At 61.2% G+C, this 26,910-nt stretch overlaps 3 protein-coding genes across 5 annotated transcripts in view; 2 read left to right on the top strand and 1 right to left on the bottom strand.

Moving 5' to 3' along the window:
- Window positions 1-480: 480 nt before the first annotated feature.
- LOC103065456 (riboflavin transporter 2-like) lies at window positions 481-3,858 on the top strand. Its single transcript, XM_007444636.3, has 3 exons — window positions 481-1,430; window positions 2,662-2,785; window positions 3,646-3,858. The coding sequence occupies exons 1-3, from the start codon at window positions 481-483 to the stop codon at window positions 3,856-3,858; spliced, it is 1,287 nt and encodes a 428-aa protein (XP_007444698.1).
- A 3,117-nt stretch (window positions 3,859-6,975) lies between these two features.
- On the top strand, window positions 6,976-9,460 carry LOC148214712 (uncharacterized). The gene is made up of 7 exons (XM_088149000.1): window positions 6,976-7,357; window positions 7,804-7,854; window positions 8,139-8,195; window positions 8,542-8,577; window positions 8,725-8,856; window positions 9,117-9,161; window positions 9,345-9,460. Exons 1-7 carry the CDS (start codon window positions 6,976-6,978, stop codon window positions 9,458-9,460), a joined length of 819 nt encoding a protein of 272 aa, XP_088005126.1.
- A 3,735-nt stretch (window positions 9,461-13,195) lies between these two features.
- The window catches only part of HSF1 (heat shock transcription factor 1), a 52,161-nt gene continuing 38,446 nt past the window's right edge, over window positions 13,196-26,910 (bottom strand). For 2 of the 3 annotated variants that reach the window (XM_088148788.1, XM_088148787.1), the window contains exons 5-14: window positions 21,607-21,682; window positions 21,171-21,232; window positions 20,947-21,043; window positions 19,716-19,846; window positions 18,559-18,780; window positions 16,232-16,324; window positions 14,989-15,094; window positions 14,823-14,888; window positions 14,177-14,246; window positions 13,196-14,000 (exon numbers count right to left, since the gene is read on the bottom strand). In XM_088148788.1, coding sequence (XP_088004914.1) covers window positions 13,795-14,000; window positions 14,177-14,246; window positions 14,823-14,888; window positions 14,989-15,094; window positions 16,232-16,324; window positions 18,559-18,780; window positions 19,716-19,846; window positions 20,947-21,043; window positions 21,171-21,232; window positions 21,607-21,682 — 1,129 coding nt within the window. In that variant the 3' untranslated portion in view covers window positions 13,196-13,794. The remainder of the gene's footprint in view (window positions 14,001-14,176; window positions 14,247-14,822; window positions 14,889-14,988; window positions 15,095-16,231; window positions 16,325-18,558; window positions 18,781-19,715; window positions 19,847-20,946; window positions 21,044-21,170; window positions 21,233-21,606; window positions 21,683-26,910) is intronic. The other variant, XM_088148789.1, reaches the window with a different exon arrangement.

The following is a 26,910-nucleotide window of genomic DNA, read 5'->3' as shown; positions in this document are numbered from 1 at the left end:
ATCCTGACCAGAGATGGCAGAGACTAAAACCTGTGTGCGCAGGAGGAGGCTGTGCAAATGGGCTCCACTGGGATTTACTGGAGAGCCGTTGCGGTCAACTGGAGACGGCCGCGCGTGGCTCAGTGGATTACTGCTTCATTCAGTACAGCCATGTCCTATCTTTGTTCAGAGCAGCCATTCTGAACTGCAGAAGGAAGTGAGATGTGTTTACACAGCGGTAAATTTGCACGTATTTTTCTGATTTACCTGTTGCTGAAATACGTTTTTTAAAAGGTACCTACGTTTCCCCCTCCCTCTCTTTCCTTTCCTCCCCACAGCGAAATAAGAGCTGGGAGTAGCAGATCATCTGAAGAGGTGGGCAGGGAGGTCACCGCCCCCTGTTGCGCCCTGGTGTTTGCAGAGCTGGATTCACTAACCAGGCATCTTCGCACATTGTTCTTCCAGAAGCCAGACCGCCCCGAGCTCAGCCCTCTCCGGAGCATGGGTCTCTTAGTCCACATCCTGGTCTGCCTGCTGGGGACAGGCTCGTGGGTAGCCATCAACGGCGTGTGGGTGGAGCTGCCTCTCATGGTGCCCCATGTGCCCGAGGGCTGGCTCCTGCCATCCTTCCTGACAATCGTCATCCAGCTGGCCAACCTGGGGCCTCTCGCCTTCACCCTGGCACACTGCTTCCTCCGTGGGCAGGTGGACGAGGCAGGCGTCATTTATGGCCTGCTGGGGCTCGGCTGCCTGGCCTGCGTCCTGCTGGCCTTCTTTTGGCAGGAGACCAGCGTGCTGGGGGGGTCCCGCTACAGCGTGCCCCTCCTGGCCCTGCTCTTCTTCCTGGCCCTGGTGGACTGCACCTCCTCTGTCACCTTTCTGCCCTACATGCTCCGGCTGCAGCCCCAGCACCTCACCACCTATTTCGTGGGCGAGGGACTAAGTGGCCTCCTTCCAGGGCTGGTGGCATTGGGGCAGGGGGCGAGCGCAGCTCACTGCATCAATGCCAGCCTGGCAGGCAATGGCACAACAGGGCTGCTGGCCGAGTACCAAGAAGCCCGTTTCTCCGTCCGCACCTTCTTCCTCTTCCTCAGCAGCATGATGGCGTTGAGCCTGGCAGCCTTCCTCTTCCTCAACTACCTGCCTGAATGGGCAAAGGAGAACCGTGCCCAGGTACAGGGAGAGAGCCCGGATGCCGCACAAGCCCCTGTGAAAGCACGGCCCAGGATGAGGGGCATAGACTCTGGCGGTGGCCCCACCTACTCTTGTGCCCAGAAGGCCTGCATCTTTGGGCTCATGGCCTGGGCCAACGCCCTGACCAATGGCCTCCTCCCTGCACTGCAGTCCTACTCCTGCCTTCCCTACGGCCGCCCCGCCTACCACCTCTCGGCCACCTTGGCCAGCCTGGCCAACCCCCTCGCCTGCTTCCTTGGAATGTTCCTGCCTGGCAGGTGAGCCGGGATGGAGAGAGCTCAGCCACGGCCACGGGGTGGGAACTGGCCTTGCGGGAGACCCGGAAGGCCCCTGAGAACCAGGGGGGACATTTGAGTCAGGGGCTCCTTGGTGAACTCCCCCAACAGCAAAGACCGAGAGGGGGCCAAAAGCCCCCATTCTGTTGGCAAAGCTGGCGCTACGCCCTACATTGCTGGCCCTGAGCGACCCTTACCCAGAGTGCTTGTCTCCTGCCAGCCTGCTGGCAACTCTCCGAGGGCAGGAGTGGCCGCCTTCTGGGGCGCAAATGACAGCGGGGGAGGGGGGCCGAGAGGGATGTGCCCACTTGGCAAACCTGGCCTGACTCCTGGGATCTGTCTTGTTTGGGTAGACCCAGCCCAGAAGCCTGGATGCCCAACCGCCAAAGATGCCAGAGGCCAGGGGCCCTTGAGGCAGCCTGTGTGCGTCAGGGCAGGCAACCTGCCTTTGTGGCCACAGAGTCCCCTCAGGTAGCCCTGCCTGGCCTGAGAAAGACAGTCCTAACAAACCACGTTTGTCTGTCTGGTCCTGCCGAGCCTTCTCCCAGGCCCTGACAAATGAGCCCCCCGCAAAGTCATCTCTGTGCCCCCCGGCCAGCAGGAGCCTCCCTGGCCAACCCCCCGCCCAATCTCAGTCGTGAGAGTCCCTCACCAGCTCCTGGAGCCTTTCAGATCCCCAAGCACAACGGGCTGCAACCAAGTGGCACCTTGCCAGGCGCCCCCCGGACGAGCAGCCTTGCTGCGGCGGGAGAGGCCACACGGGCTCGCTCTTTCCCGGCAGAGGGAGGTGGGTCTTGGCGGGGCAGGCCGAGGGGGGCAGCCTGTTGGAAGTTCTGCCCTGCAAAGAGGGGAGGGTGCTCTGCAGCCCTCCAAGGCCCAGGGAGGGGGAACTGACTTGGAGGGTCCCATCATCTCGTGGACCCAGGTCCCTCACCTAGAGGGGCACCTGGGTGGATGGCTCCGAATCACGGGGATCTTAGTGGTCCAGAGCAGGGCTTGCTTCCGCTTGCACCGGGGGGAGGATGGAGGCCCCCCGGCCAGGTCACGGACCTTTCCGCCCTCGGCCTCCAGGCAGCTCAGCGGTGGGCTTCTCCACAGCTGGGGGGCAGGAGGTGGCTTCCCTGGCCCCACGTGGCAGGCGGGCGGGTGGGTGACTTTGGAGTGGCGGGAGGGCTGGAGCTGCCACCCCCTGCTGCCCTTCCCACCCCTCCAGGTCTCTGATGTTCCTGGCTCTGCTCTCCTTTGCTGGATCTCTCTTGGCCTGTTACATCGTGACCATGGCGGCTCTCAGCCCCTGCCCTCCCTTGCTGCATTTGCCCCTCGGCGTTCTCCTCATCGTAAGTAGGAATGGAGCCCCCCGCCCCCCACTGCTTCACCCAGCGTCACCAAGGCTGCGGGGGGGGGCAGCGGGGGGGGCGTCAGGGAGCACCTCCCCTTTCTTCAGGGGCGGTGCCTGAGCAGAGCCTGCCCCCCCGCCCCAAGGCCAATTCTCAGGACACATTGAGCTGCAGTGCGGCTCCTTGGCTGTTGTGTGTCGTATGAACGCAGCCGCCGCGGTTTATGACAGTGTGGGGTTGAGCCCAGCTAGCTGTAGCTTATTCAGTGAACCTCGGCCAAGTGAACCACGAGCTAGTGAGAGCAGGCAGACCCTCCCGCTTCTGCACCTGTTAGGCACTGCCCGCTTGCCACACAAGGCAGCATCTCGCAACGGTAGCACTGAAACAGAGGAGGACCTTGAGGTGCTTAACTGAGTTTAGTCCATTTTTAAACCAGGTCCTCGGCAGTTAGTACTGCTACCCAGCACAGAGCAATTAATGGAGCCGAAGGAGGTCCGCAGCACCTGGCACTGACTGGAGCAGGGTGAACCAGGAGCGCTGCAGAGAGCCACCCCGTGGGCCATTCCCAACCCCCAGGGAGCAGGGAGCCCCCACACGTGTGCACAAGGCAGCCTTTGAAGGCCTTCCTGAGTTAGGGCCACGCAGCGGCTGATGAGGCCACCCGGGGGAGGGCCTGCAGAGCCAAGCTGGCCGTGCACAGGCATCCGCCATAGGGCAGCCCCAACGTCCTTCCGAGCAGGGTGGCCAAGCACGTGGGGGGCGAATGGGGCTCCCTCGTGCCCTGAGGGGTGGGGGCGAGGCAGGTGGAGGTAGCACGGAGATGCCTCAGGCCTGACTGGCTACGCTCTCATTCTGTCCAGGTCCTGTGCTGGGTCCTCTTCGTCGGCATCTTCTCCTACGTCAAGCTGATGATTGGGAAAATCCTGCGGGACGAGGGGCGCAGCGCCCTGGTCTGGTGCGGGGCAGTGGTCCAGCTGGGCTCCATGGTGGGGGCCCTCGCTATATTCCCCCTGGTCAGCATCTACAGCGTCTTCCACTCGGGAGACCCCTGCAACCCCAGCTGCCCCGGCTAGCAGCACCCCAGCGGAGGCAACCACCATTGTCGCCATTGCCACTGGCTTTGCCATGAAAGCTGCCAGAACCCCCCTCCATTCCATCCCCCCCCAGCACCACCATGGCCTGGGAGGTGGGGCTTCCCTGGCTTGCAACGGGGGCCTCCTCCTTCACTGCTGCCCCTTCGCCATGTCCTGTGGAGGGCGGGTCAGGGACAGGGCCCTGCGTTGCGTTGCGTTGACACTCCACTTTCTTTTACAGCAAATTATATAAGGTTGGCAGTTTTTAAAAAACGTGTCCAGCTGTTCTCTGCCGCCTTTCACAAAAGCAAAGGCGGTTCTTTTCCAGGGCGGCAGAAGTCCATCAGTTTTACAATTCCATCTTCGTGGGGCGCTTCTGTTCGGTACCTGGCCGGAGCAAAATCTTGCCTGATCAGTCCCTGAGGCTGCAGGCTGGGCTGGGAAATCCCCCCCCCACAAGACGGGCTTAGCTGCCAAGGCGGCCCCCTCGGCGTTGAGGTCAACGCAAAGGCGACGTCATCGCTTCGCCGTCAACACTCAGTGGCCAGTGCGGGCGGTGCTGCCGCGGGCGCACTCCTCCGGGGGCCGCGAGCGCAGCCCTCCCCCGCCCCCCCGTTCCCCAGCAGGAGGAGCTGGCGGTCTTGAGTGCGGCCAGGACTTGGGGTCAGAGGAGCCGCCGGCCCAGGACGCTGGGCTGCAGCGCTGCCCAGGGCCACCAGGGGGCAGCGGGGCCCTCAAAGAACCCGTAGAGCCAGTCAGGGGCAGCCGGGCTGCGGGGGGGGGGGGCAACGGGCCCCCGCTTAGACAAGTGGGTCATCCGCACAGGCTTATCAGGCGGCCGAAATCCTCGGAACGAAAAAGGGGGGGGAACCCTATCCTCCTCCTCTTCCTCCGCCGGCCGGGCATTACTACGGGGGTCAATTCGCCTGGTGGCTGCCCCAGGAGCCCCAGGCAGGCGGTTTGGCCGGGCCGATGGGAGGGGGAGGTCGCAAGGCAGCTTTGCAGTTTGCAGGGTCGACTACGCCCGCCGCCCCCAACGTGGTGCCCTCCAAAGAGTGGACTCCCCTTCCTCTCGTGGGCCAGAGCTCCGCACTCACGGGGGGCAGACGAAGAGAGCAGGCTGGAGAGAAGCTCCTCCCTCGGAGCGTGACCCCCTCCAAGCAACCGCCTCCCGCCTCCCTCGGGCGTGATTCGCCCCCCCAGCCCTCCACGGGTGGACGCCGCGACCGTGGGAACCCTCGCTGCCGCCCTTCGCGCCCCGCCCTAGGATCCGGGGAAGCGAGGCTCCGACGCCAGCCCCGACGGACGGCCAGGTGGGCAGGTACCTGCCTGCCCGCCTACCTGGGCCCCTCATTATGGGGGCGGACTCCGGGCAGGTGAGTCCCCGCCACGCCCCGAGGGACCTTTCATTTCAAACAAAGGAGTATTGAGCTCGGCAAAAGAGCTCCTTGTTCGGCTGGGCCGGCGAGGCAGAACAGGGCGGCCTCCCACCTCGGCCCCCACCGCCCGCCTGGCTGACCCCACGCCCCACCCGCAGCGCCGCCTCCCAGCGCACAGAGGGGCCGCAGCAGCGCCGCCCGGTCAGAGCTGGCAGTTGGCACGAAGCGGGCCCAGCCAGGTGCCCAAGGGAGAAAGGGCGGGCCGCCCTCCGAGAGCACCTCGTGCCCGGCCTGGTCGCCCCCCCCCCCTCCGCCTGGCCCCAGAGCCCTTCTCTCTCCCGCCTGGGCGGCCCAGCGCAAAGAGGCCCCGGGGAGAGGGGCTGCCTTCCAGCGCAAGGCAGCTCCGCTCGCGCCCGGCGAGGGCCGGGCAGCGCCCGCCTCCCGCTGCGCACGAGCCTCCAGGCGCAAGCTGAGCCCGGGCAGATGGGGGGACACCGAGTGCCCTCTTCACGGGCTTCCCTGGCGCGTCCAGAGAGCCCCAGAACCGCCCTGCCTACCGTCGAGGAAGTGGGGCCAAATTGCCCAGCTGAGCCCGGCCGGCCGGCCGACTGGCCGCCTTCCTGCGGCCCAGAGCCAGGAGCCAAGCTGGGCCTGGGCTGGCCAATAGGCCAGGCCAAAAACCGGAGCGGGGCTGGCAGCGGCTGGGCTGGCGAACAAGAGCGGCCCCGGAGGAAGAGCGGGGCACGCAAGAGAGCGAGACGACCCTTCCGCCCGCCGGGGCCAGAGTTGCCTCCTCGGGTCTCGCCCCAGCACCGAAGCAAGGACGCCCAGCGGCCCCCCGGCCCCTTCCTTCGCTGCGAGGTCCCGATTCTGGCCTGGGACCCGCACACAGGTGGCCCGGCGGGGGAGTGGGGGGGGGGGACGGCGGGGCAGCCCGTAGGAGAGGCCGCCTCTCCAGTCTGTCCCGCCCGGACAGAAGCGCCTTGAGAGCCGGGCCGACACAAAGGGCGCCTTCTTCTGCCCGCTCCCCTCCCGCCCCGCTTTCTGAGGGGCCGCCGATTGCTTCACTATGGTTTGAGAAGGTGGCCAGGCGTAAACCATGATTTACAAATGCAAGACGCCAAACTACGGTGGGGCTGCCTTGGCTGTGGAGGGTGCGGGGTGGTGCGTGAGCCCAGATCCAGGAGACCGAGGCTTGGGCAGGACCGAGCCCCCACCGCGGCCGACCCCTTCCGCGGGCCTGGCTGCTCGGAAGGGGACGGAGATATCCGCTGCACCGGCCGGGCGCCCCTCTGTTCGGCCGGACTACCGCTCGCGTTGCCCGGGCTGGCTGGGAACTGCGGGGCTCCGGCCCAAAGGCCAGAGGAAGCCGCCCGGCAGCAGCGCCGGGCTCGTGGGGCTTCACTGAGCCGCGGCCGACGACCCGCCGGCTCCACGGGCGGCCACCCTGTTCTCGAGCGACGGCTCCTCCTTGCAATCTTCGCCCGGACTCCCCGCCCGGAGGTGGCCGCGGGACCAGCGCTGGGGAAAGGCAGCTCGGCGCCCGAGATCGGGAGGCGCGGGGGCGGGCGGCGACCCGGCCGGCCCACGCTCTGGGGAGGGCTTCGGCGGGCTTGCCGGCTGTGCCCCCGTCCCCCCCGCCAGTCGGGGATTGGCTGGGCCCCCTCGGGCCTGGCTCCTCCCTGGACCCGGAGGCCCATATAAGGCTCCCCGACGGCCTTTCTGCTCACCCGGAATCATGCGGGCGCAGCGCAGGTGGGCGCCCTCGCTGGGCGGGGGACTGGCCTCCCGGGGGGAACGGGCAGCATCGGCGGTGGCGGAGTCCGGAGTCGCGCCCCGAGGTGGCTCGCGGAGCAGCCACGAACCAGCCCGACCAGCGGGCAAGGGCTGCGGACCCTCGGGCGGGGTTGGAGCGGCAGTCTCCCGGGGCTCCTCGAGCCGGTGGTCTCGCCCTCCCGCAGCGCAGGGAGCCCCGGAAGCTGGGCGGGTGGCTCTGCTCTCCACCGCTGCCGCGCTGCGCTCCGCCGCCCTCCTTGACGGGCCGCTTCTGCCCCTCCGCTGCAGGTTCCTCGCGCTCGCGGCAGCCGCACTTCTGCTTTTGGCCGTCGTGGCCGCGGATGGTGAGACGCAACTCGTCCCCACCTCGAAGCCGCTCCGGCCGCCTCCCCAGTACAGCGCCCTGGTTCGCCCGCCCCGCCGCCCAGGGCAAGGGCTGCTCTCCCGCGGCCCCAGGCAGCGTCCCGCGGGCGCGGGGTGGCCGTCCCCCTGCTGGAGGGCACGGAGCTAGTCCCTAAGGGAAGGATGGTCCCCGTTCCCTAAGGGGCAGTTCATCTCCAGGGCCCCGGGGCGTCACCCTCCAGGGCAGCTGCTGGTTCCAGTGGAGGGAAGGCTGCGCTGCAGACTAAGCCCCCGATCTGGCTCTCCCCTCCACATTCACCAGCAGCATCCTGGGAGGCAGAGTGGGTTCTCCTATTTCCTGCCTGTTCTCACCCTGCATGGGACTCCCAGGCCCCCGGGGGGGTCAGTACAATAATCCGCCTGCTTCCTCTCCTCCCTCTTTTTGCAGAGCCCCTGAGCTCCCCAGATCCCACCTCCCCAGCAAGCAGCCAGACCCCAGGTATGCTGTAGGGACCCCTACTCTGGCTGGAACCTGGAGGGCTCCCTGGTGGGCTGCGTTGTCCCCCTTTGCACGGAGCTGCCCAGTGGAGTCTTGGGAGCCCGTGGGATCCCTGGACTGCCTCAGTGCCCCAGAATCCCCGGGAGAGGCCAGAAGTTGGCGGGGGGTGGGTGGGTAGTGATGGCAAGAAGCAAGATGAAGTGCCTGGCCTCCTGACCCACTGCAACAGTGGAGGGGGAAATGCCAGTGGAGGAGCCCAGATGTTTCCTCTCCCTTTTTTTCAGAGCTGGTGGCAAATTCTGAGCCCGTCATCTCTGGCAAATCTGAGGCCTCGGGAGAAAGTAAGAAAGGCCCTGGGAAGTAGATGCCACTTTAGGGACAAAGATATCAAGCGGGGGGAGGGGAAGGAAGCTGTTCCATGGTCAGCCTCAGTTGATCCCCACAAACAGGGGTCTTCAGCCACCAGCAACCCCAGAGCATCAACACAGGCCAGTTATAGGAACTCTTTCTATCAATCTTGAAAAGCAGGGGCATGGTGGGGGGACTCCTTTTTCAATCAAATGCTGCATTTGGGGAGGGGATGCTTCAGGGGGCGGCAGAGGCAAGTCTTCAGCCTCCTCCAAGCGTTCTCTCCCAAGGTCAGCCTCTTGTCAGACCCCTTTGATGCCTCTGCTGTCTCTTCTGCAGGTGAGGTCGCCAGTCCCGTGGAGCCAGCAATTACCGGTAGGTTGAACAAGGGAGTGGGTAAGCTCCATTTCTCTCCATCCCTGCCCCATTTCCGGCTCTTTCCAGGGCAGCCTGTTTCTACTAGTGCCTCCCCTGAAATCTGCCCCCAGCCCAGCCTCCTCCCTCCCTCTCTTTCTCGGACAGGCGTGGCCCCTGTGAGCTTTGCGCAGGCAGATCGATCCCATACAGAGGAGAGCAACGGGGACATGCTCCACAGTGACGCCTCCAACCTCGGTTCCTTCAGCCTGGACCCTCTCCCCGGAGACGCACAGAGCGGTGGGCCAGGGATCGTGCAAGGGGCTCTTTCCCATGGAGCTGCTGCAGGGGCGGGGAGCGGGGAGGTGGCCCTATGTCCCACAGTGGGGAGGGAAGCCTCAGGGGCTGGGCGAAGGCTGGCGGCCCACGGTTTCTGTGGCTCTCCGGCAAGGGAAACAGAAGGTGCTCCCTGGCTTGGAAGGGAGAAGCCGCAAACTAGTGTCCCTCCACTGCGTTTTGGTCCTCGGGCAGGGAAGAGACGGGTACTCTTGTTCCCACAGATCCGGCCATGGAGGCGCCCGCTCACTCCCACGAGTCCCAGGAAAGTAAGTTCTTCCTGGGTTGGGGAATCACAGCCAATGGAGCACTGGGGGGGGGGGGGCAGTGCCATTCTTCTGCCCTGGCACCATTCCTGGCTCCATTGTCCTGGGTGGGGTCCCATGTGGCTATGGGTTAAGGGCTGGCCAGCGGGAGGTGGTGGTACAGTGCATTCACCCTTCTCTTTCTAGGCTTGGACCACGAAGTCGATTCGGAGGAGTCTCTGACATCCCCAGATAAGTATCCCCGTGGCGCTTTGCTGGCCTGTGGCCTCCCTTTAAAGAGCTGCTTGCAAATCTGGGGCTGACCACGTCCTGCTGCCATGGAGGGGAGGGGAAAGTCACCTTCCCACCAGGTGGGGGAAAGAGGCCATATGTGTGGGGGGTACGTGTGAAGACATCACACCCCACTTGCTTGGGAAAGATGCCTCTTCCTGATGGTCTCCGTGGCTGCTGTGGGAGATTTTCCGTGAGGTACCCCTGTATCTGTTAGAGGACACTCCAGGTTGCCCAAATCGGTGGCATACAATTAATTAATTTGCTTTGATGCTAGAGCACCTGGGTCCCTGGTTCGCCTGGCAGGAGAGCTCCCCGAGGCTTGGGTTGGCAGGTCTGAAGCCTTCCTGCCACGTTCCTTCCAAGCAGAGCTCCAGCTGGGGGGTCTCCTGCAGACCAAACACAGCTCTGTCCTGAGCTCTCCAGGAGGGGGACCACAGGGACGCAACCGTGCCAGCCCTTTCAGAGGGTTCCCCATGGGGGAGGCTGCCCCAGCGGTGCAGGGCAAGGTAATGAACATCTTTTCTCCTCCATAGGCATGTGACGAGGGCTGCTGGTACCTCCTCCCGCCCTCCTTGAAGATCCTGAGATGCCCCAGTTGACTGCAAGGACCTGCCTGCTCTTGTGCTCTCTGACCCGGATCCATTTCTCTGCCTGTCCCCTTGCCCCTGGTTCCTGCCACAGCTAGGCGCAGAATAGATTTGTGTGTGCGTGGATGCAGTGTGGGAGAGTGGACAATGGCACCAGTGTGCTCCTCTGAGCTTGCAGCATCCTCTTGTCCTCTGACACACCCCCTTGTGCCCACTGGCCAGAGGAGCGAGGGCTGCAGCTCTTCTTCCAGTGATGGAGTCGAAGGGGTCCCATGTGGCATTTGGCCACCCCTCACTCTAGAGCATAAACGTCTACGTGCTCCCAGTCCCTTCCCCGTTAGCGCTTGGGAGCGGTTGTACCACAATGTCCCCTTGGCAGGAAGTCGGTGACTCACCAGTGCGAGCAGGGCCCACTCCCAACGTGCTGACCGCCCTCCTAGGCACCTCCAGGGCCGCGTGCAGCCTGCTGATGGCTCTGCTTGGAGAATCCCTGCAGGAAGTGGAGGGCCAGGCCTGCAGAGGGAAGGGGGATTATGGGCTTGAGACACCTGCCTCCCTGCACTGAGCTAGAGCCCAGCCAAGGAGCCCCTGCAGATGATCCTGTGGCCCTCGGGGCAATCCAAGGGCTCAGAGGTCAGCAAGCACCTGCTGGCAGAGTCAGAACTGGGGGGGCAGACAATGAGGCAGCCTGGCAGCATCCTTGAGGGTGGGAGCAGGAGGGGCCTGAGCGAGACCTGCAGCTTTTGGAGGGAGGAGGATTGGGAGAGGTCCAGGCCTCCCCCACATTCCCCCGATGGAATCTTCAGGCAGCCACTGTTCTTCAGGCGGGGGGCTGGGTGAGGGGCACCTCTTGGCCCTTGCCAGCTTCTGAAGAGCCGGCTAGAGATTCAGCCAGTCGGCAGCTGTACTCCCCAAACCTGCTCCATTTGCCCCCTGAGGAACTGGCCCAGAGCCTTAATGGAGGGTTGCCGAGAAATTCCAGGATGGGGTGGAGACCCCCAGGGGTGCAGAGCAGTCTTCTGTCCCTGGACAAGATGATCCCCGTGTCCCTTATGGTTCTACAGAGTGGGTGCCTAAGCAAAACTGGCTTTATTCGGTCCACCTCCCTTGGCATAAGTCTGTCAGGAGCCACACAGGCTGCGGCGACCTGCAGTTCAATCACAATCTTTAGATTTGGGAGGCTGAAGTTGTTGTGAAGGAGGATGCAAGGTTTGTTGGCTATGGACACTGACCTGGCTGTGTGTGTGTGTGTGTGTGTGTGTGCGTGCATGGGTGTAGGGATTTGGAAGCATTGCCTCGCAGCTATGGGTTTTCCCTTGATCCGTGTAGAGGTGGGGGTGGGTCTGCCTTTGCTCTCGCTTGCTGCTGCTGCAGCACCTCCCTTCTGTAAGACGTGCAGCCTCTGTAATCAATAAAGATGCACAAACAGCCATGGCTCTTGGTGTCCCCCCAGCCAGGAAGGTGCTACCTCGTGTGCCCCACCACCACGGGCACCTGCCTCACGGCTTGGCAAGGCCAATCCAGTAGCCCTCGGGGCAGGATGGGGCGAGTCCTGATCCAAGGCGATTGCCCTTAGATCCTAAACGTGTGGAGTTTGCGCCCAAACTTGTGGCCCGTGGTGCAGCCGTGAGCAGAGTTCTCTTGCAGGAAACTTGGCCCTTTAAGCTCTGCTCTCTTCAAGTACTTTGCCATGGCTGTGGCCACAAATCCTGCTCCAGAAGCAGAAAGGGCCGGGAATCATGGCCGAGCACTGAAGCAGACAGGACCTGCAACGCCTGGGGCACGCTAGGCTGGCGGAGGAAATGCCCCCTCCCAAAGCAAGGGAGCTTGAGTCCGGGACAAGGATTTGGGGCCAAGGGAGGGAAGGCAAGGTCCCTACAGCTGGCCTCTAGCTAAGGAGAGCAGACGCGACAACGCTCGCCCTTCGCCACGTTCCCTTCTAACAGCTGTTGTGCAGTTGGGCAGCATGACTGGGATTTCCCCCAGGACCCTTCTGCTTCCCCCCCCCATAGGCCCTGGTGCCCTGCCCTTGCTCCCCCCAAGTCGCAGCTGCTCAGCGGGGCCTGACGGATTAATTTCCTGGCCAGCAGGAAGACACCCCAGGCCTGGCCCATGTGCGCTGGAGAGTGAGGGTGGTGGTCTCCATGTAGCAGAAGCCACGGAGCAACTGCTGGAGAGGAGGTCCAGCTCTCCTGCTCTCAGCTGGGCTTCTGAGGGACCGGTGTGGATTGGAAGCAGGCGGGTCCGCCTGCGGAAGAAAGGAGGGAGGGAGGGAGGGAAGCCAGCCAGCCAGCCAGCCCGCCCGCCCCTGGGGGATCGAGCATGCGGGTGAAGGAACGAAAGGGATTCACCGCTTGCGGCCAGACCCTCCTGCAGGCCCACTGGCACGCCTCCCTGGTAGCTGCGATGGTTTACAGTGGTTCCAGGGCAGGCCCCAGCCACGCAACGATGCCAGCCATCTCAAGGTGGCGCTGGGGTAGGGCAAGGGAGGCTGGCTGCAGGTCCAACAACAGAAAAGTCACATGGGAATCTGGAACCAGCTGGGCCTGGGCTGCCTTCCTGCTGCGGTTTCACTGGAGAAGCTTCCGAGACGTCAATGGGTGGCTTCTGTGTGCTGGGCACCTGCCAGCCTGGTCTGAGAAAAGCTGATGGAACGGCCAGGATTGCAGCCAGCCCTGCCCAGTCTGGGTGCCCACAGCCATGCTGGGGGGCAACCCAGATGCACGGTCAGGCAGCAGGTTGGCACCGAGCTCTGGAAAAGCGATGGGGAAAGACACTGGACTCCCCAGAGGAGGGATGTGACTTCCACTACCATGGCCCTGAATGTTGGTGGGCTCCCCTTTGTCAGATGTGCCGAAGGAGGGGGTTGGACTGGGCCCCCCCAGGCTCCTTCCAACCACAGGATTCTGCAAGAACATTTCGGAGGTGCACAGTGCAGTTGGAGTGAGGGTGTTGCTCTGCACCCAATGGAGGAGGACTATGGGGCAAATTAGAGTGGGCCGGAGGAACAGGCCGCCGAGTGCAAGAGGGGCATTCCCGAGGAGCCGGCTGGATTGGGAGCAGGGCAGCTACTGCAGGCCTTCCTGCTGGGTTGGCTTCCACTAAGAGTTTTCCATTAAAGAACTAGCCATTTTCAAAGCAGAACCCCAAAAGGAAACTTCGAACGCAACACACAGCTGATAAAGTGATGGGCTGTTCCATACAGATATAGATATATTTGAGTATGTATATATAGATATTTATATTGTGAGAGAGAGGAGGGGGAGGGTGGCATCTTCTCTTATGTAAAAATTCAAAATACATTTTTTCTAGTAACAATCAAAATGTAAATGTACAAATCCTTTACTGCTAAGCCAAGGGAAATAAAATAAACCGCACTGAGGAAGGGCAGGGGGGACGTCTCATGTGGGTGCCTGGGAGGCAGGACCGCAGACGTCACCCAGAGACCCAACCCTTCGGCCTGGTGCGGACGGAGGGCACTGGGGACGCCGGCTCCCAAGGAGCCAAGGAGTCTGCCTGTGGGGTGGATTCACCTTCAACACATCAAGAGCGACTGCCACACAGCCAGCGGAGATGTGTCTTCTGGCCACCACGGCCTGGGCCCCGGGCATGTCCCTCCAAGCCCCGTGCCTGCCCAGAGCTGCTGTCTTGGAAGCAGGGTCGCACAACGCCACCTTGGGAAGCACACACACACAGACCCTCGCGTCCTGAGGCGGCTCACCGCCACGGGAGGGCAAACAGAGGCTGCCGGCAGGCCTGTCCAACGTAGCTCGGGCTTAGGAGACCGCGGGGTCCTTCGGCTTCAGGTGCTCCGTCCCAGAGAGCAGGGAGAGGGTGGGGTCCTCCAAGCATTCCTCTCCCTCCGTAAAGCCGGGCCCCTCCCCCAGCTCGAAGAAGATGGGCGTGTCCGCGCTGCCCACATCCAGAGGGTTGGAGTCCACCAGGAACAGGGGCTGGGCTGTGTAATGCACCAACTGTTTGCCTAGCAAGGCGGGGAGGGGACAGGTCAGGGGGGGGAGAGGCAGGAAGATGCCCTCCAATGGCCCTGGCAGCCCTCAATGAGGAGCCCAGGTATTTCCAAAGGCAGACAGGGCCCAGGGCTTACAGGCATTTCGGCCTGCCCCAGGGCCTCTCGGGGTCTGCCTGGACAGTGCCCACCTGCGTCTGCTGTGGAGTCTTCCCCCTCGGTTGGCTTCTGCTGCTCTTGGGAGGAGAGGAGCTCTTGGATCTGCAAAAAGGCCATGGCAGGGGTGAGATGCCAGGGGGTGGAGCGGAGGCTGTGGGTGGATGGGGCATCCCCTGACCCCCAGGTTCACCCAGTCAAGAGGCCTGCTGGCTGGGGTCTCAAAACGTCCCATCCTGCCTGAGCCTGATCCAGGGGAAGGCCAAGGACAGCCCCCACCGCACCCCTTCCTTGCATTGTGCTTCTGCATCAGGGATTCTCACCAGATCATGCCTCCCTAGGACACTCCTGCCCAGAGGAGGGTCCCATTTGGCCCTGTGTCACTTCCTGGCTGGGGGGGGCAACAGACTTGCCCCCAGGGAGCCCCACTTAAAAGGGCAGCCTCTGCCTACAGGCCTGTGAACCGTGAACGTGGCTCATCCACCCAGCCTTCTCCACTGTGTGACGGAGGGCGAACTGGGGCAAACTCAGCCTCTGGCCCTCAAAGGCTCGAGGGTGCCGGGGGGCACCGCCCTGGCATCCTTCCCAGCTCCTGAGAGAGGCTGGTTGAGAAATGGGCTGATCAGGGCCTGCTGAGGATGGGACTGGCCTTCCTGCGGAAGATTTTCAAACTCAACTCACGCTAGCCAAGCTGCTGTCGAGATCCGGCAAATTCATATCCGTCACTGCCATGGAAGGACTAAAGAGCTGTTGGGAGAGGGAACAGAAGGGGAGCTGAGGGTCAGGGGGGAGGGTGACTGGCCCCAAAGATGACCACCTGCACCAGGCCCCCAAGAGGAGGGCTTACGTCCAGCAAGGCGCTGGTGTCCACGCTGAAGCCGTGGGTGGTCAGCATGGTCTGAAGATTGTCCAGGCTGGAATCGATGGTGTCCAAGTGATCGCTCAGCTCATTTCTGGGGAAACAGAAAGAGTCTCGTTTGGCGGCGTGGGGAGGACAGAGGCACATTTCAAGCCAAGCGCGTGGCCCTTCTGGTCACTGCCTGCCAACGTCTCCAGCCTGTCACTCCTGGTCCTGTATCTTTTGGGGGGGTGGAGGGTGGGGATTGAGAAGCACAGTGCCCGGCTCTCTCTCAGAAGCTGCCCCTCCAGCCAGCCCTGGGGCTGCTGGCCGTTCCTCTTTCCAAAAGTATCCCCTCCACCTGCCACCTGCGATCAGTCTGCTCCTGTGCTAGTGTGTGTGTGTGCGATGCACGTGCATGTATCATGAATGCTGCCTCTGGGTCCCTGGAACACACGCGGGAGGCACTCCGCAGAAGTGCTCTGCAGCGGCAGCCCCGCCCAAGAACCAGCAGAGCCCACGGAAGAGCAGGGGGGCCTGGGGGCGCCAGTGGCTGGGGAGAAGGGCACCTCGACCCCTCTGCTGGGACGCTGTTCAGCAGACTAAGCCTGGGGCGGGAGGAGCCGGACCCGCAGCAGCTGGACGATCCGCACAAGGCCCTCTTCTCGGCCAGCAGGGTTCAGCGGGATCACCGACCGGGGCGGCCTGCCTGCCTGCAGATGCGGGCGCTCCCGTCTGTCGATCTCTCTCTCTCCTTGGCTCAGCCGCCTCTGAGCGTTCCCACCTGGAGGTGCCATCTAGGACCAAGACAGCTTGGGGCTTCCTCAGGCTCTAGGGTGCCCACGCCAGCTAGCCTGTTTGGAGCTGGAGGAAGAGGTTCCCAGCCCCAGCCACGGGAACGGCTGCCCTGTGGGTCAGCCCGACCCTGCTCTGACCGGCAGCCGGGCCTGTGCCGGCTCTTGCCTGCAGGTATCCCGAGTGGGGGTGAAGGGCGGGGCTGGGCAGATGCCCTTCCTGCAAGGTCAGGGGCTCATCTGTGCTTAGCGGGGCGACCAAGACGAAGCCTCTGGCGCTGGGGCGGCTTCTAGCACTCTGCCTGAGGGTGGCCATCCTGCTTAGCACTCCCGCAGCCGCCTTGGCCAGGCTCCGGTTTTTCGGCATGGTTCTGCTTCAGTTTTCCTCCCCCTCTCAGCTCCCTGCCCCGTCTCCCCATTTCTCCTGAGTGGGCAGCCATGCCTGAGAAAATGCTAACCCTTGCTGTGGTCTGCAGTGCAGTGAGGAAGAGGAAGAGGAAGGGCTGGGGAAAAGGCAGGTGACCTCAGACATCTGCGGAGCACGAGCCACACTGAAAGATACAAAAAGAACAGTCGATGGAGAAGACACAGAGCTTGCCATCTTGAGGGAGGAAAGAGGGCTGCCTCCAACCGGCCGGAAAGCTACTGCTGCTGCTGCTGCTGGAGTGGCAGGGAGAAGGGGCGCCAGAGGGCTTAGGACCAACAGCAAGGCACAGGAGGGGCATGCGGAGCAGAGAGAATATGCCAGTTGGGAGAACGAGGTGCCGCAAACACCACACAGGAAGCAGCCCTGGAGCTTCTGGGAGAGCTGCCCCGGCCCCACGAGGGCTGGGCGCCTTGCAATTCGTCACAGGAGGGGCCTCCTTGCCAGCTCTGAGTGCCCACTTCGTCAGGAAGAAGAGTGACACAACTCGCAGGACCCGAACGGCCCTCGAGGGCTCCTGTTTCAGCCCACTGCCCCGTGCAGGACCCGGGCGAAGGTCTTCCCGAGGTGCCGGCACCAGCCGCCTTGCGCCACGGGAGGCAGCTCCCAAGCGAGCTTCCTGGAGGGCAGCAGGGCTGACAAGCACCCCCTGGGCTTTGCTTCCTCCGGACAAAGGATGCCACCCAGACTGAGCATGCTGCGCGTGTTTGTGGGTGGGTGTTCTGGGGCGCCCCCCTCTGCTTCTTGGACCTTAGCCTCTCGGGGGCTTCGAACATCAGGGCCAGGAGAGGGCTCGGGTCAGACGCGGCAAGCAGAGGAAGTGGCAACCTCTGTGCCCGAAACCCAGACGTCGCTTGCTAGAGGGAGCCCTGCCATCTCGTTCAGGCCACCGGGCCAGGCGACGCCGCGATTGCGCAACGAGTCTGATCTGGCTGGCTCCAGAGCCCATTCCAGCCTGGAAAACAGCCTCCTCCTCCTGGGCCAGAACCCAGGCTCTGGGGCACCTCCCCCCAGCGCAAAAGGCCGGGGACTCCTTTGGGGCAGAGGAGAATCCTGGTCCTTCCTGGCGTCCTTGCGTCAGCAGACCAGACTAAGAAACCAGTGCCGCACAGGACGCAATTACTTTTATTCTAACAGAACGTGCTTCCCCCTCCCTCCCTCCCTCCCTCCCTCTTCATGGGAGGGGCCTGTCTGAGATGGTTACTGGCTGGCTCAAGCCCCGCTTCTCTGACCATCGCCCGATGGCGGCTCTTCCCCCGTCCCCCAAGGCCGTTCCTCTGCCCTCTGCGCCTGCTCAGTGCCCCTCCCCACCAAAGGCAAAGGCAGCCCCTTCTGCTGCTGCTGCTGCTCTGCCCCAGGGCTGAAGCGGGTGGGAGACGTTCCCAGGGCTTGAAAGCCTCCCAGCCTCAGGGGTCAGCGGGCCCTCTCAGGGGCCCCACAGGCCGAGACTTAGCCCGCCGTGTCTGCACCCACAGGCACCGGCAGCTGCACTCTCCAGACGTGGAGTTGGCAGGCAAACACCCAGAGCACAACAGCAGCAGCAGCAGCAGCAGCAGCAGCAGCAGCAGCAGCAGCAGGATGTGGCTGCGGCTGCGGGAGAGGCGATGCATTCGGACCAGGTGTGGGCAAGCTTGCGGCATGTCCTGTCCCTAGCAGGCACCTTCCCTTTGGGCACGGCCCTCGGCTTTGGAGACAGCCGACCCTCCGCCGGACCACATTGGCTGATCTGTACCAGGGTGGCCTGGCACTTCTCCAGAGGAGGAGGCAGGATCCAAGGGGCAGAGCTTTAATTGGCGCAGGAAGAGCTTTTCTCCCCTGACACAGAGTGGTGCAGAGCAAGCGGCAGACGCTCTCGGGGATTCACAGAGCGCCCACAAGCTCAGCTTCCTTCCCGGGGACGTGGCACCGTCCCAGGGCCTACAGTGTCCACCTGCTGTCCAGAGCCCTGGGCCTCACTGGGTAGTCAGGCCAGCCAGGATAATCCAGAACTTCCCCAGACGGCACTCGGGCGTCCTGCAGCTCTGTGGGGCCATTGGTGGCGCCAGAGTTTTAGATGGTTTCCTCTGAAGGAGCTGTGGGTCGGCAGCTCTACGCAGAAACAGACCCACGGGGTTGAGCACATGTGGCTCTGGGGGAGCAGAGCCCCTGGCCGGACATGCTTGGCGCAGGACATCCGAGAGCGCGGGCTGCCCCTCTCAGCAGCTGGCAAGTCTGGGTCCGCCTCAGGCTGGCCGGACTCTGAACGGGAGGGCCTGGCTGACAGGCTACAGCAAACCTGAGAGTGGAGCGGGCGCGGGTCTGGCAGGGCACGGGCGGGGATGGGGCCCTCTGCCCCAGACTTGAAGCCCCACCCACGCTTACTTGTCGAGGCAGGCCACGCTGAGGCACTTTTCATGTGGCTGAGCTCGGGTGCTGTGGGTCGAAGCAGCTGCGGTGGAAGCGCTGCCCGGCTGGTCCTCCTGGAAGATGGAGTCGATGAAAGCCGAGGGCGAGAGAGGAGCGCCCGCGGGGCTGACGTCTGCTGCGGGGGGGCTGCGCGAGGGGCTCGGGGGTTCTTCTTTGATACGGACCACAGGGCTGCTCCTAAGACAGTCCGGGAGAGGAGGAGACGGGAGAGTCCCACTGAAGGCAGGCAGGCAGGCAGGCAGGGCAAAACACCGGGGCTTTCAGGGTAAGGCTCGTGGTGGCTGCAGGCAAGAACGGGAAGGGCCCCCCCACCACCAGAGCTGCCCCCCCCACTCATCTCTCCTCTTCTGAAGAGCTGGTGAAGGCGTCAGTCGTGGCTGCTCAGCCGCTGGAGGGTCTGAAGGGGAGGGCAAGCCCTGGGGGCAGATGGAGACTCCCTCCAGGGCAGGGAGGAGCCTCCAGGCATCGAAGCACAGGGCAGGCTGACCCATTTAGGCAAGCAGCCGGTTCCCTTTTGAAGGGTGAGCTCCTGCTGGGCCACGAGTGACAGCTGCCACGGCTCAGCCTCGGGGCCAGCCAGACCCAAGGGGGGGTGGGGGGCGATAGGCAGCTGGGGTCCTCAGGGGCCTGAACCCGGTGAATGTTGGGCAGGGGACCAAGCAGGACATCCCCGTCAAGGGGCTGAGAATGCGGGGGGCGGGGGGCTCCTTTAGGCTGGGTCCTGATCCCAGAGTCCTTGAGGCTCGGCTCCTGGGCACGGGGGGCAACCTAGCGCCACAGCCGCTGTGGGTGACTTAGGAGCAGAGCACGTCCGTCAAGCGGAGATCCTGGGACAGCCCTGCTCAGCTGACTTTGCAGGAAACGGAGAGAAGGGAAGGCCGGGGAAGAGAACCCTCACAAAGCCCCCTCGGCCTTTCGACCGGCCAGCCGAGCCCCGGCGCCACTTTTCCCTTTTTTGCGGGGAAAGCAGAAGAAGCAAATCGCCCGGCTCTTTCCTCGGGGGCCGATGCATCCTTGCGCAGCGGCAGGCCCAGGTCCGAGGCAGCCCCCGGGACCCTGGTGGGAAAGGAGGCGGCCGCAGCCCGGCCTGCCCACCCAGAGACGCCTCCCACCTCTCCTCCTCGAAGCTGCTGCCGCTGGGGCAGGGGGAAGGGCTGGACTGGGCAAGTTCAGTCACGTCGGAGATGATTGGGCCGGAGTCGGGCGAGTACAGCTTGGGGCCGCCATACGCCGGGGCGGACGCCTGCAACGAGATGGAGGCCGGGGTGAGGCTTCCCCCGCTGGCCATGGGCCAACCAGCAGCCCACCCTCCCTGCAATGCCCTCCTCCCCCACCCTGGAGGCAAGCTAAACTCGAGGCCCTGTTCGCAGGGGAGAAGGAGCACTTGCCCGGGAGGGGCTCCTTCCTTACCTCCCCCTCCCTCCAGCAGAAACTCTGAGAAACCCCCCCACCCCCATCCCATGGCGACTCAGCCTGAAAGAGGATCGCGAGGCCTCTCCCCTGCAAAGCCTCTTCGCCAGGAGGGGAGAAGGGGAGGGAGATGAGAGGCAGAGGTGGCTCTTGGGGCAGCGGAGGCAGAAAGGCAGGCCGGGGTCCTATGAGGTGTTTAGCGCCAAGTCCACGCACTGGCACACAGTTCCTGGGTTCGCACAATGCTGCAAAAGCATTGGCAAAAATCAGGAGGAGTCCGGGCACCCCTTTCCTGATGAGCAAATTTTATTAAAAGGCAGAAACTTACGAGGTGAGCTGCAGCTTATGAAAGCTTATACCTTTTAATAACATGTTTGTTGGAAAAGGTGCGTCCAGACCCCTCCTGATTTTTTTCCCTCACACAAGGCCGTGCCGGGCTGCCCGTCTGAGGACTGACCGCAATGGCTGCTTTGCACAGGTCCCGGGACAGGCCTGAGTCCGAGGGGGCTGCAGCTGGCCAGCCTGGGCTGGGCTCAAGTAAAGCTAAGCAGAGTTGGGTCTGGTTAGTATTTGGATGGGAGACCACCAAGGAATTCCGAGAAATATTAAGAAGGAACAGAAGTCCCAGGAGACGACCCAGCAAAACCAATTCTGTGGAGCTGCCCAGAAACCGGATGTGACCAGTGGTGACCTGGGAGGCCGGGCTCCTGTACTGTGGGGAAACCCCAGCTGCGCAGCCCCCTTAGTCGAGAATGGTTGAAAGGGCAAAGGGATTGAGGCTGTCCCTGCAGGGGATGCCGTCCTCACAGAAGAAAGGCCTGCCCGGTGGCACCGGAAGGAAGAGGTGGAGTGGGGGCCAAGAGGCAGCTGGCCACAGAGGGAGCCGACCGCCGAGCCCAAGCAACACCCCCTCTGCCCAAGTAGAGCGCTTACCGAGTATGGGGACGGGCTGTGGAGGTGCTCCAAGGAATACTGCCGGCCGTACTTTGGCATGGCGTGGGGTGAACTGCTGTCGTTCAACATCAAGGGGCTGGAAGGGAGAGCGAGGGAGCAGTGAGACAGGGTCCCCGGGGCCACCGTGCCAAGGCAGACACAGAGCTTCCACCCTGCTTTGGCAGAGAAGCTGCCATGAACCATGCGCCCGGGTGCTCACGTACATCTTCCTCTTCACCCCAAGAATACGATTGGACTGCACCAAGGAAATCAAGAACTGGATAAGCTGCAGAAGAGAGGGAGAAGAACGAGGAGGAAGATGTGCACCGCGCATCAGAGGCAGGAGCTGTGAGGACCCTGCCCAGATGGCCCAGGCCCCACGGCAACCCCGGAAAGAACACGCGCTCGGATCGGGGAGCCTGCTGGGGGACGGCCGACGGCTTCTCAAGGCAGGGGTCTGGCTGAAGCCTTTGCTCCGGGATCTCATTCCTCAGGGCCCAAGACTGAGGATCTGGCCGTAATCCGCTCCAGGCTGCTTACGTGATTTTACGTGGATGGACTGATGCGCCTTAGACAGCTCTTGCCTGGGTGGGCTGCTGATTCACAGCATGGCCCTGCTCCCTTAGGCAGGGAGCAACTCTTGGAGGGGGGCAAACTTACCTTATTGACAACCTTCTGTTGCTGGGCGTGCTTCTGTCGCAAACTGGCCACCTCTCGCCACAGTGCCTCGTTCTCACTGAAAGAAAAGGGGTGACCCTGGTGTTCAGAAAGTCAGCCTTATTAGCTGCCCCTAAAAATGAGATGCTGAAAAAAGCTTCCTGCAGACAGTAATTCACGCCAAGCAGCTGGCAGTCCATGGGATGCCACAGCTAGGGGTTTGGAATACAGGTAGTCCTCGTTTAGCGACCGCAATGGGGACCGGCAATTTGGTCGTTAAGTGAAGCGGTTGCTAAGTGAAACCATGACTGTGCTTATGATCCTACTTCAGCTTCTTTACAGACCTGTGAAGGTTGTAAATGCGAGGATTGGTCAGTTACTTTTTCACCGTCGTGACTGCAGTCGCTAAAAGAGGACTACCTGTAGTGTTAGCCACCCACGGGATGCTTTGCTTTCAGAGAGAAAAGTGGAAAAGCCGTGGGGCCTGCCCACTCCATGTTTTGTCTGTTGATGCAGACTTGAGGGCGGTGACGGTTCACGGCCATCGCTTCCTGGCTCAGCAGCCCAGCCGTGGGATCTCTGCACGCTGGGGAGAGGTGGGAGTGCAGTTTTAGTACCCACACATATTACTTAAGTTTTTATTCTTTTATTACAAAAAAATTAAATGCACAATAGCCAAACTCTCTGGGTGGTTTACAATAAAACATACTAAAATAAAATCTGAATAAAAACATATAGATAAAGTCAAATAAAATACAAAATAAAAACACCGTATAAACTAGGCACTAGCACGGTGGTCATTCAGAACAAAAAGGTCTTCGCCTGGTACTGAAATGATGTTAATGTGGGGGCCAGTCGAGCGTCTCTGGGGAGGGGATTCCACCAATGGGGTGCCCCACAGGAAAAGCTCTCCCCCTCGTGGAGGCCCCCCTCGCCTCCTTTACAGAGGAGACTTGGAGGAGGGCCTCCTCAGATGATCTGAAGGTCTGGGTAGGCACGCAGGCCAGAAGGTAACTTGGTCCTAGGCCATTCAGAGCTTTAAAGCTCAAAACCAGCTCTGTGAATTGGGCCTGGAAATGGACTGTAGCCAGTGGAGATGGGGGAGAAAGGCCCAGTAGGTTTGTGCCGGCCACTCCCAGCGAGCAGTCTAGCCACTCCATTTTGAACTAACTGAATTTCCTGGACTGTTTTCAAAGGCAGCCCCATATACACCACACTGCAGTCATCCAACCAGGTTACTAGAGCAGAGTAACTGCTGCAAGGTCGTCTCTGTCCAGGTAAGGTTGCGGTTGGTAAATAGGCAAAGATGCCAAAAGGCATTCCACGCCACTCGGCTGGGCAGACGTGCCACCACACCCAGCATCTCTCTCTGGCCTGGATGGAGTCTCAGTTTGTTGGCCTCCATCCAGCCTCAATCCCTGTCCAGAACACCCACCGCCTCACCCGCGTTAGATGAAAAGCAGAGGTAGAGCTGGGTGGCATCCATGTACTGATGGCACCTCAGCCCGCATCACCAGATGGCCTCTCTCAGCGGTTCCATGCAGATGCGAAAGAGCACAGAGGATCAATGGAGCCCTGAGGGGCTCCGGAGCCTGGTCAGCCTGAGGCAGAAAGGCAACTCCTCAGCACCGCCTTTTGGAAAAGGTACCCAAAGAGGAGTGGAACCCCCATACTACAGCGGCCCCCATCCCCACTCCCTATCCAGCAGGACATGATGGTCGAGGGTATCAAAAACCGCTGCCTTTGCCTGGCATAGGCCATCCTGCAGGACAACCAAGGCAGTTTCTTTCCACAGCAAGGCCTGAAACCAGATTGAAATGTATCCAGAAAATCAGTTTCCTCTAAGAGAGCTTGGAGTTGATCGGCCACCACGCCTCAAGCATCTTGCCAAGAAGGGGAATACCAGCCACCGGCTGAGAATCGTTTTCTTCCTCTGGGTCCAGATGCGGTTTTTTCAGAAGCAGCCTGACCACAACCTCTCTCAATTAGGCATTTAGGACCTCCTGGGCCCAGCTGGTCAGCCCTTCCCTACTAGATTTGATCAACCAAGCAGGCCAAGGGTTTAGCACACCAGTGGCGGACCAAACACATCCAAGCACCTTGTCCACGTCCTCAGGCCTCAGCCACCGAAACTCAACTCAACTAAAACAGGACAGGATGGTGCTCTGGACACTTCACTTCTGGAACTGCGTTAACTGCAGAGGCCAAAGTATGAAGAATGTGAGCAGTTTTAGCTTCGAAGTGTCTCACAAATTTCTCACCGCAGGCTACCAAGGGTACAACTGCCTCTTTCTCTGGGCCAGATTGCAATAGGCCCCTCAACCTGCAGGAAATCTCCACTAGGCAACACGGAGAAGAGGCAGTGGAGACAAAGAAGGCTGGAGAACGGGCCCTAATCTGCATCATAGCTATTGCCCACTTGGTTCATAGCCCTCAACTCAGAGGTGTACCAAGGTGCTGCTCAGGCTCTACGGGCAGGGAGAGGATGCTCTGGAGTGATCGAGTCACCTGCCCAGGACAACCCTGCATTCCACAGACCAACCAGGGCGTTGACAGGAGCGCCAGCAGGAAATTCCCCCCAGAGCCCTCTGGAAAAATCCATCAGTCACCAGGGCAGATCATCCTAACCGATCCCCCATTCTTGCACAGAGGAAAAGGTGCTGACAGTCTAAACTTCACCAGGGAATGATCTGACCATGACACAGGGGTCATTGTTAGGTCTCCCGTGTTCAGGTCACCTTTCTCCTGACTGGTAGAAAAACCCACGTCAACTATGCCCTGCAATCTGCGTTGGGATGTGGTTGTCACACAGCCACAAAGTCCTAGGTTGCTTCTGAACAAGTGTCCTCGGCACGGATGTTCAAGTCCCTCAGCACAATTGGTCTGGGAGTCCTCAATACCAGGCCTGAGACCAAATCCAGGCAGGGACACTAATGGGCACTAGGGTGGGTGGCACACCAAGAGAATCTGCGATGTCCTGCATGCCCAACACAAGGTACAGAGGTTCAAGAGTGGTACTCCACCTCCCCAACCCTCAAGTCTATGCTGGTGATAACCAGAGTGTCCAGGTGGGCATAGCCGGGAGAAGCACACTCCTCCCAGTTCACCTACCCAGGTCTCTGTTACACACACCACGTCAGCCCCTTTATCCACAATCAGATCAGATGAGAGATGTTCCATTCTGGACTGAGCTGGCATTCAACAAGCTGGTACAGCAACCAGGTACCTTCTGGATTGAGCAGGGGAACCAGAAGGAATAGGTGTTCTCCTTACCTGGCTAGCTGGCCACTCAGTGCCATATCTCCCCCTACCCATGCCACAGTTACAGTATAGGGACACCTAAGGCCACTCCCCAGGTTGTTCTATACACGTCCCAGGCACATAAGAAGAAATGGCCTCACGGCGCTTCAGGGGCTGGGGTGAGGCTGTTCCCGTGCAGCGTTCCTCCACAGCCCCAGCAATCCCTGTTGTTAGCACACACCAGTAGCAATGGTGCCAACCGTCGTCACTTTCACCTCACCTCCAGTCCCAAAATGGACACTAAATGGATAGGCTGGTGTACAAGATAGAAGATGAAATCAGATCAATATCATCACCCCAGAGATTCATAAGGACAAGACCCCCATGTAAGAACCGCAGTACTCAGTTCCCAACGAAAACAACCCTCGCTGAAACCAATGCAGGTTCAAAGGAAAGTTCATTCGTTGGAAAATAGCGAACAGCTCTAGAGCATAGCTGGAACTGAGTCCCAGCACGCCAAAACTTAGTTTTACCTCACTCCCATTTCACCCCCCCTTCTGTCTTTGAATCTCTCTTGCGCACACTGAAGACCCCTCCGGTTCTCACGCTGGCACGACCTTGGGTGTTCCTGGGAGCCAGGTAATGGCCCATCTGCGCCTGACGGTTCACCTTCCAATCTTCCCTCCCTTCCTCCCCGTCGCTGTAATGGCAGAAATGAAGCAAGCAGGGCGAGGGGTTGATTGTGAGGATTCTGACAGCCCCTTTGCAGGCCACACCAGAAGGGGGTGAGGGGATTGCTCTGCCTGGGCCAGCCCCCACACTGAGTTCTCGGCCCCACCCTTTAAGGAGGGCTCAGAGGAAGGGGAAGAGGCTTGGAGAAGGGCAAGGGGGATGAGAGGCTGAGCCCTGTCCGGAGGGATCGCTGAACGTCACTGAAGAACGCCAGACTCTCTTGTAAGGCGACTGGCAAGGGTTGGGCGGACCCTGCACAGCAGAGGCAGGAAAGGGGAAGGCCGAACCCACACCAGCTGGGGTGGGGCGGTGTAACCCAGCAAGATGTGAGGTGCGAGGTGAGGGAGAATGTGGGGAGTCTGAGAGGGGCCAAAGGGGAGTAAGGGGAGAGGCATGTGTACTTCCTGGGTGCAAAGTGGGTGTTTCTTGGAGAGGGGACAGATGGCCTGTGGGAACAGGCAAGGTGATCCCCACAGAACAAGCAGGGTGGGTGGCTCACGAGCCACAAGCTGGGGGTGCACATTTCAAGGGGGATCCGTGTTTCTGGAGCGGACACACTTCTGCCTGTTATCGTGCTTTTGGGCAATTGCTTTTCCGTTAGCCCCAGCGGTCTGCCTCTCCGAAACGAAATTCTGCCGAGGGGCAAAATGGCAGTTTAAAGAGCTCTGCTCCCTGAGGCGACAACTGGAGACCTTGGGCCACCGAGCCCTCTCCAGAAGTGCCCCTTAGTGGGAGGCCAGAGAACCAGCTGTGCGCACTGGGGAGGGAAGCTCTCACGGGGCCCAGCTTTCAACTGGGGAGGGCGCTGAAACCACCTGCCCCCCCCCGACCAAAAGTTACCATTTGCTGGCTCCCTCTCCTCCTTGGAGAGCAAGGTGTTCATTAGGATTAAGGGGGTAAAGAGTGTACCTTTATTCTTATTCTAGCTTAGTTTCACTCAGTCACTGGGTTTAAAGGGCAGGCTCGCAGATTCAGACAGCTGGTGATTCACCACATTGTGGGAACCCAGCCGCGTCATCGCATGTGGCGCGAACTGTCAGGCACTCCATTGTTCCTATTTTGGACACAGCAAGAATTCTGTAGTTAACCTGGTTTTATAGTTAGCATCTTGCATAAACCTAGTCAATATTTCCTTTATTTACTTACAAAAAGTACAGCAAATCTTTTGCTAATAATAGCAAAGCAACTAATAGCAATTAGCCGTGTAAAAGAAATGTGAAAAACGATCAATGATCTATAAGGCAGGCATCCAAGAAGCAGACTCTATGTACAACTAGACAAATCAACAAACAACTTTTGGAACATGGTTTTTTAAACATCTTCGATGCAGGGGCA

This window comes from Python bivittatus, unplaced genomic scaffold (assembly GCF_059951505.1).
Source record: "Python bivittatus isolate LINGU-HERP-01145 unplaced genomic scaffold, Pbiv_v1 ctg000590_np1212, whole genome shotgun sequence".
In the NCBI taxonomy this organism is placed as follows: domain Eukaryota; kingdom Metazoa; phylum Chordata; class Lepidosauria; order Squamata; family Pythonidae; genus Python; species Python bivittatus.
This window is presented reverse-complemented; position numbering and strand designations above follow the sequence as displayed.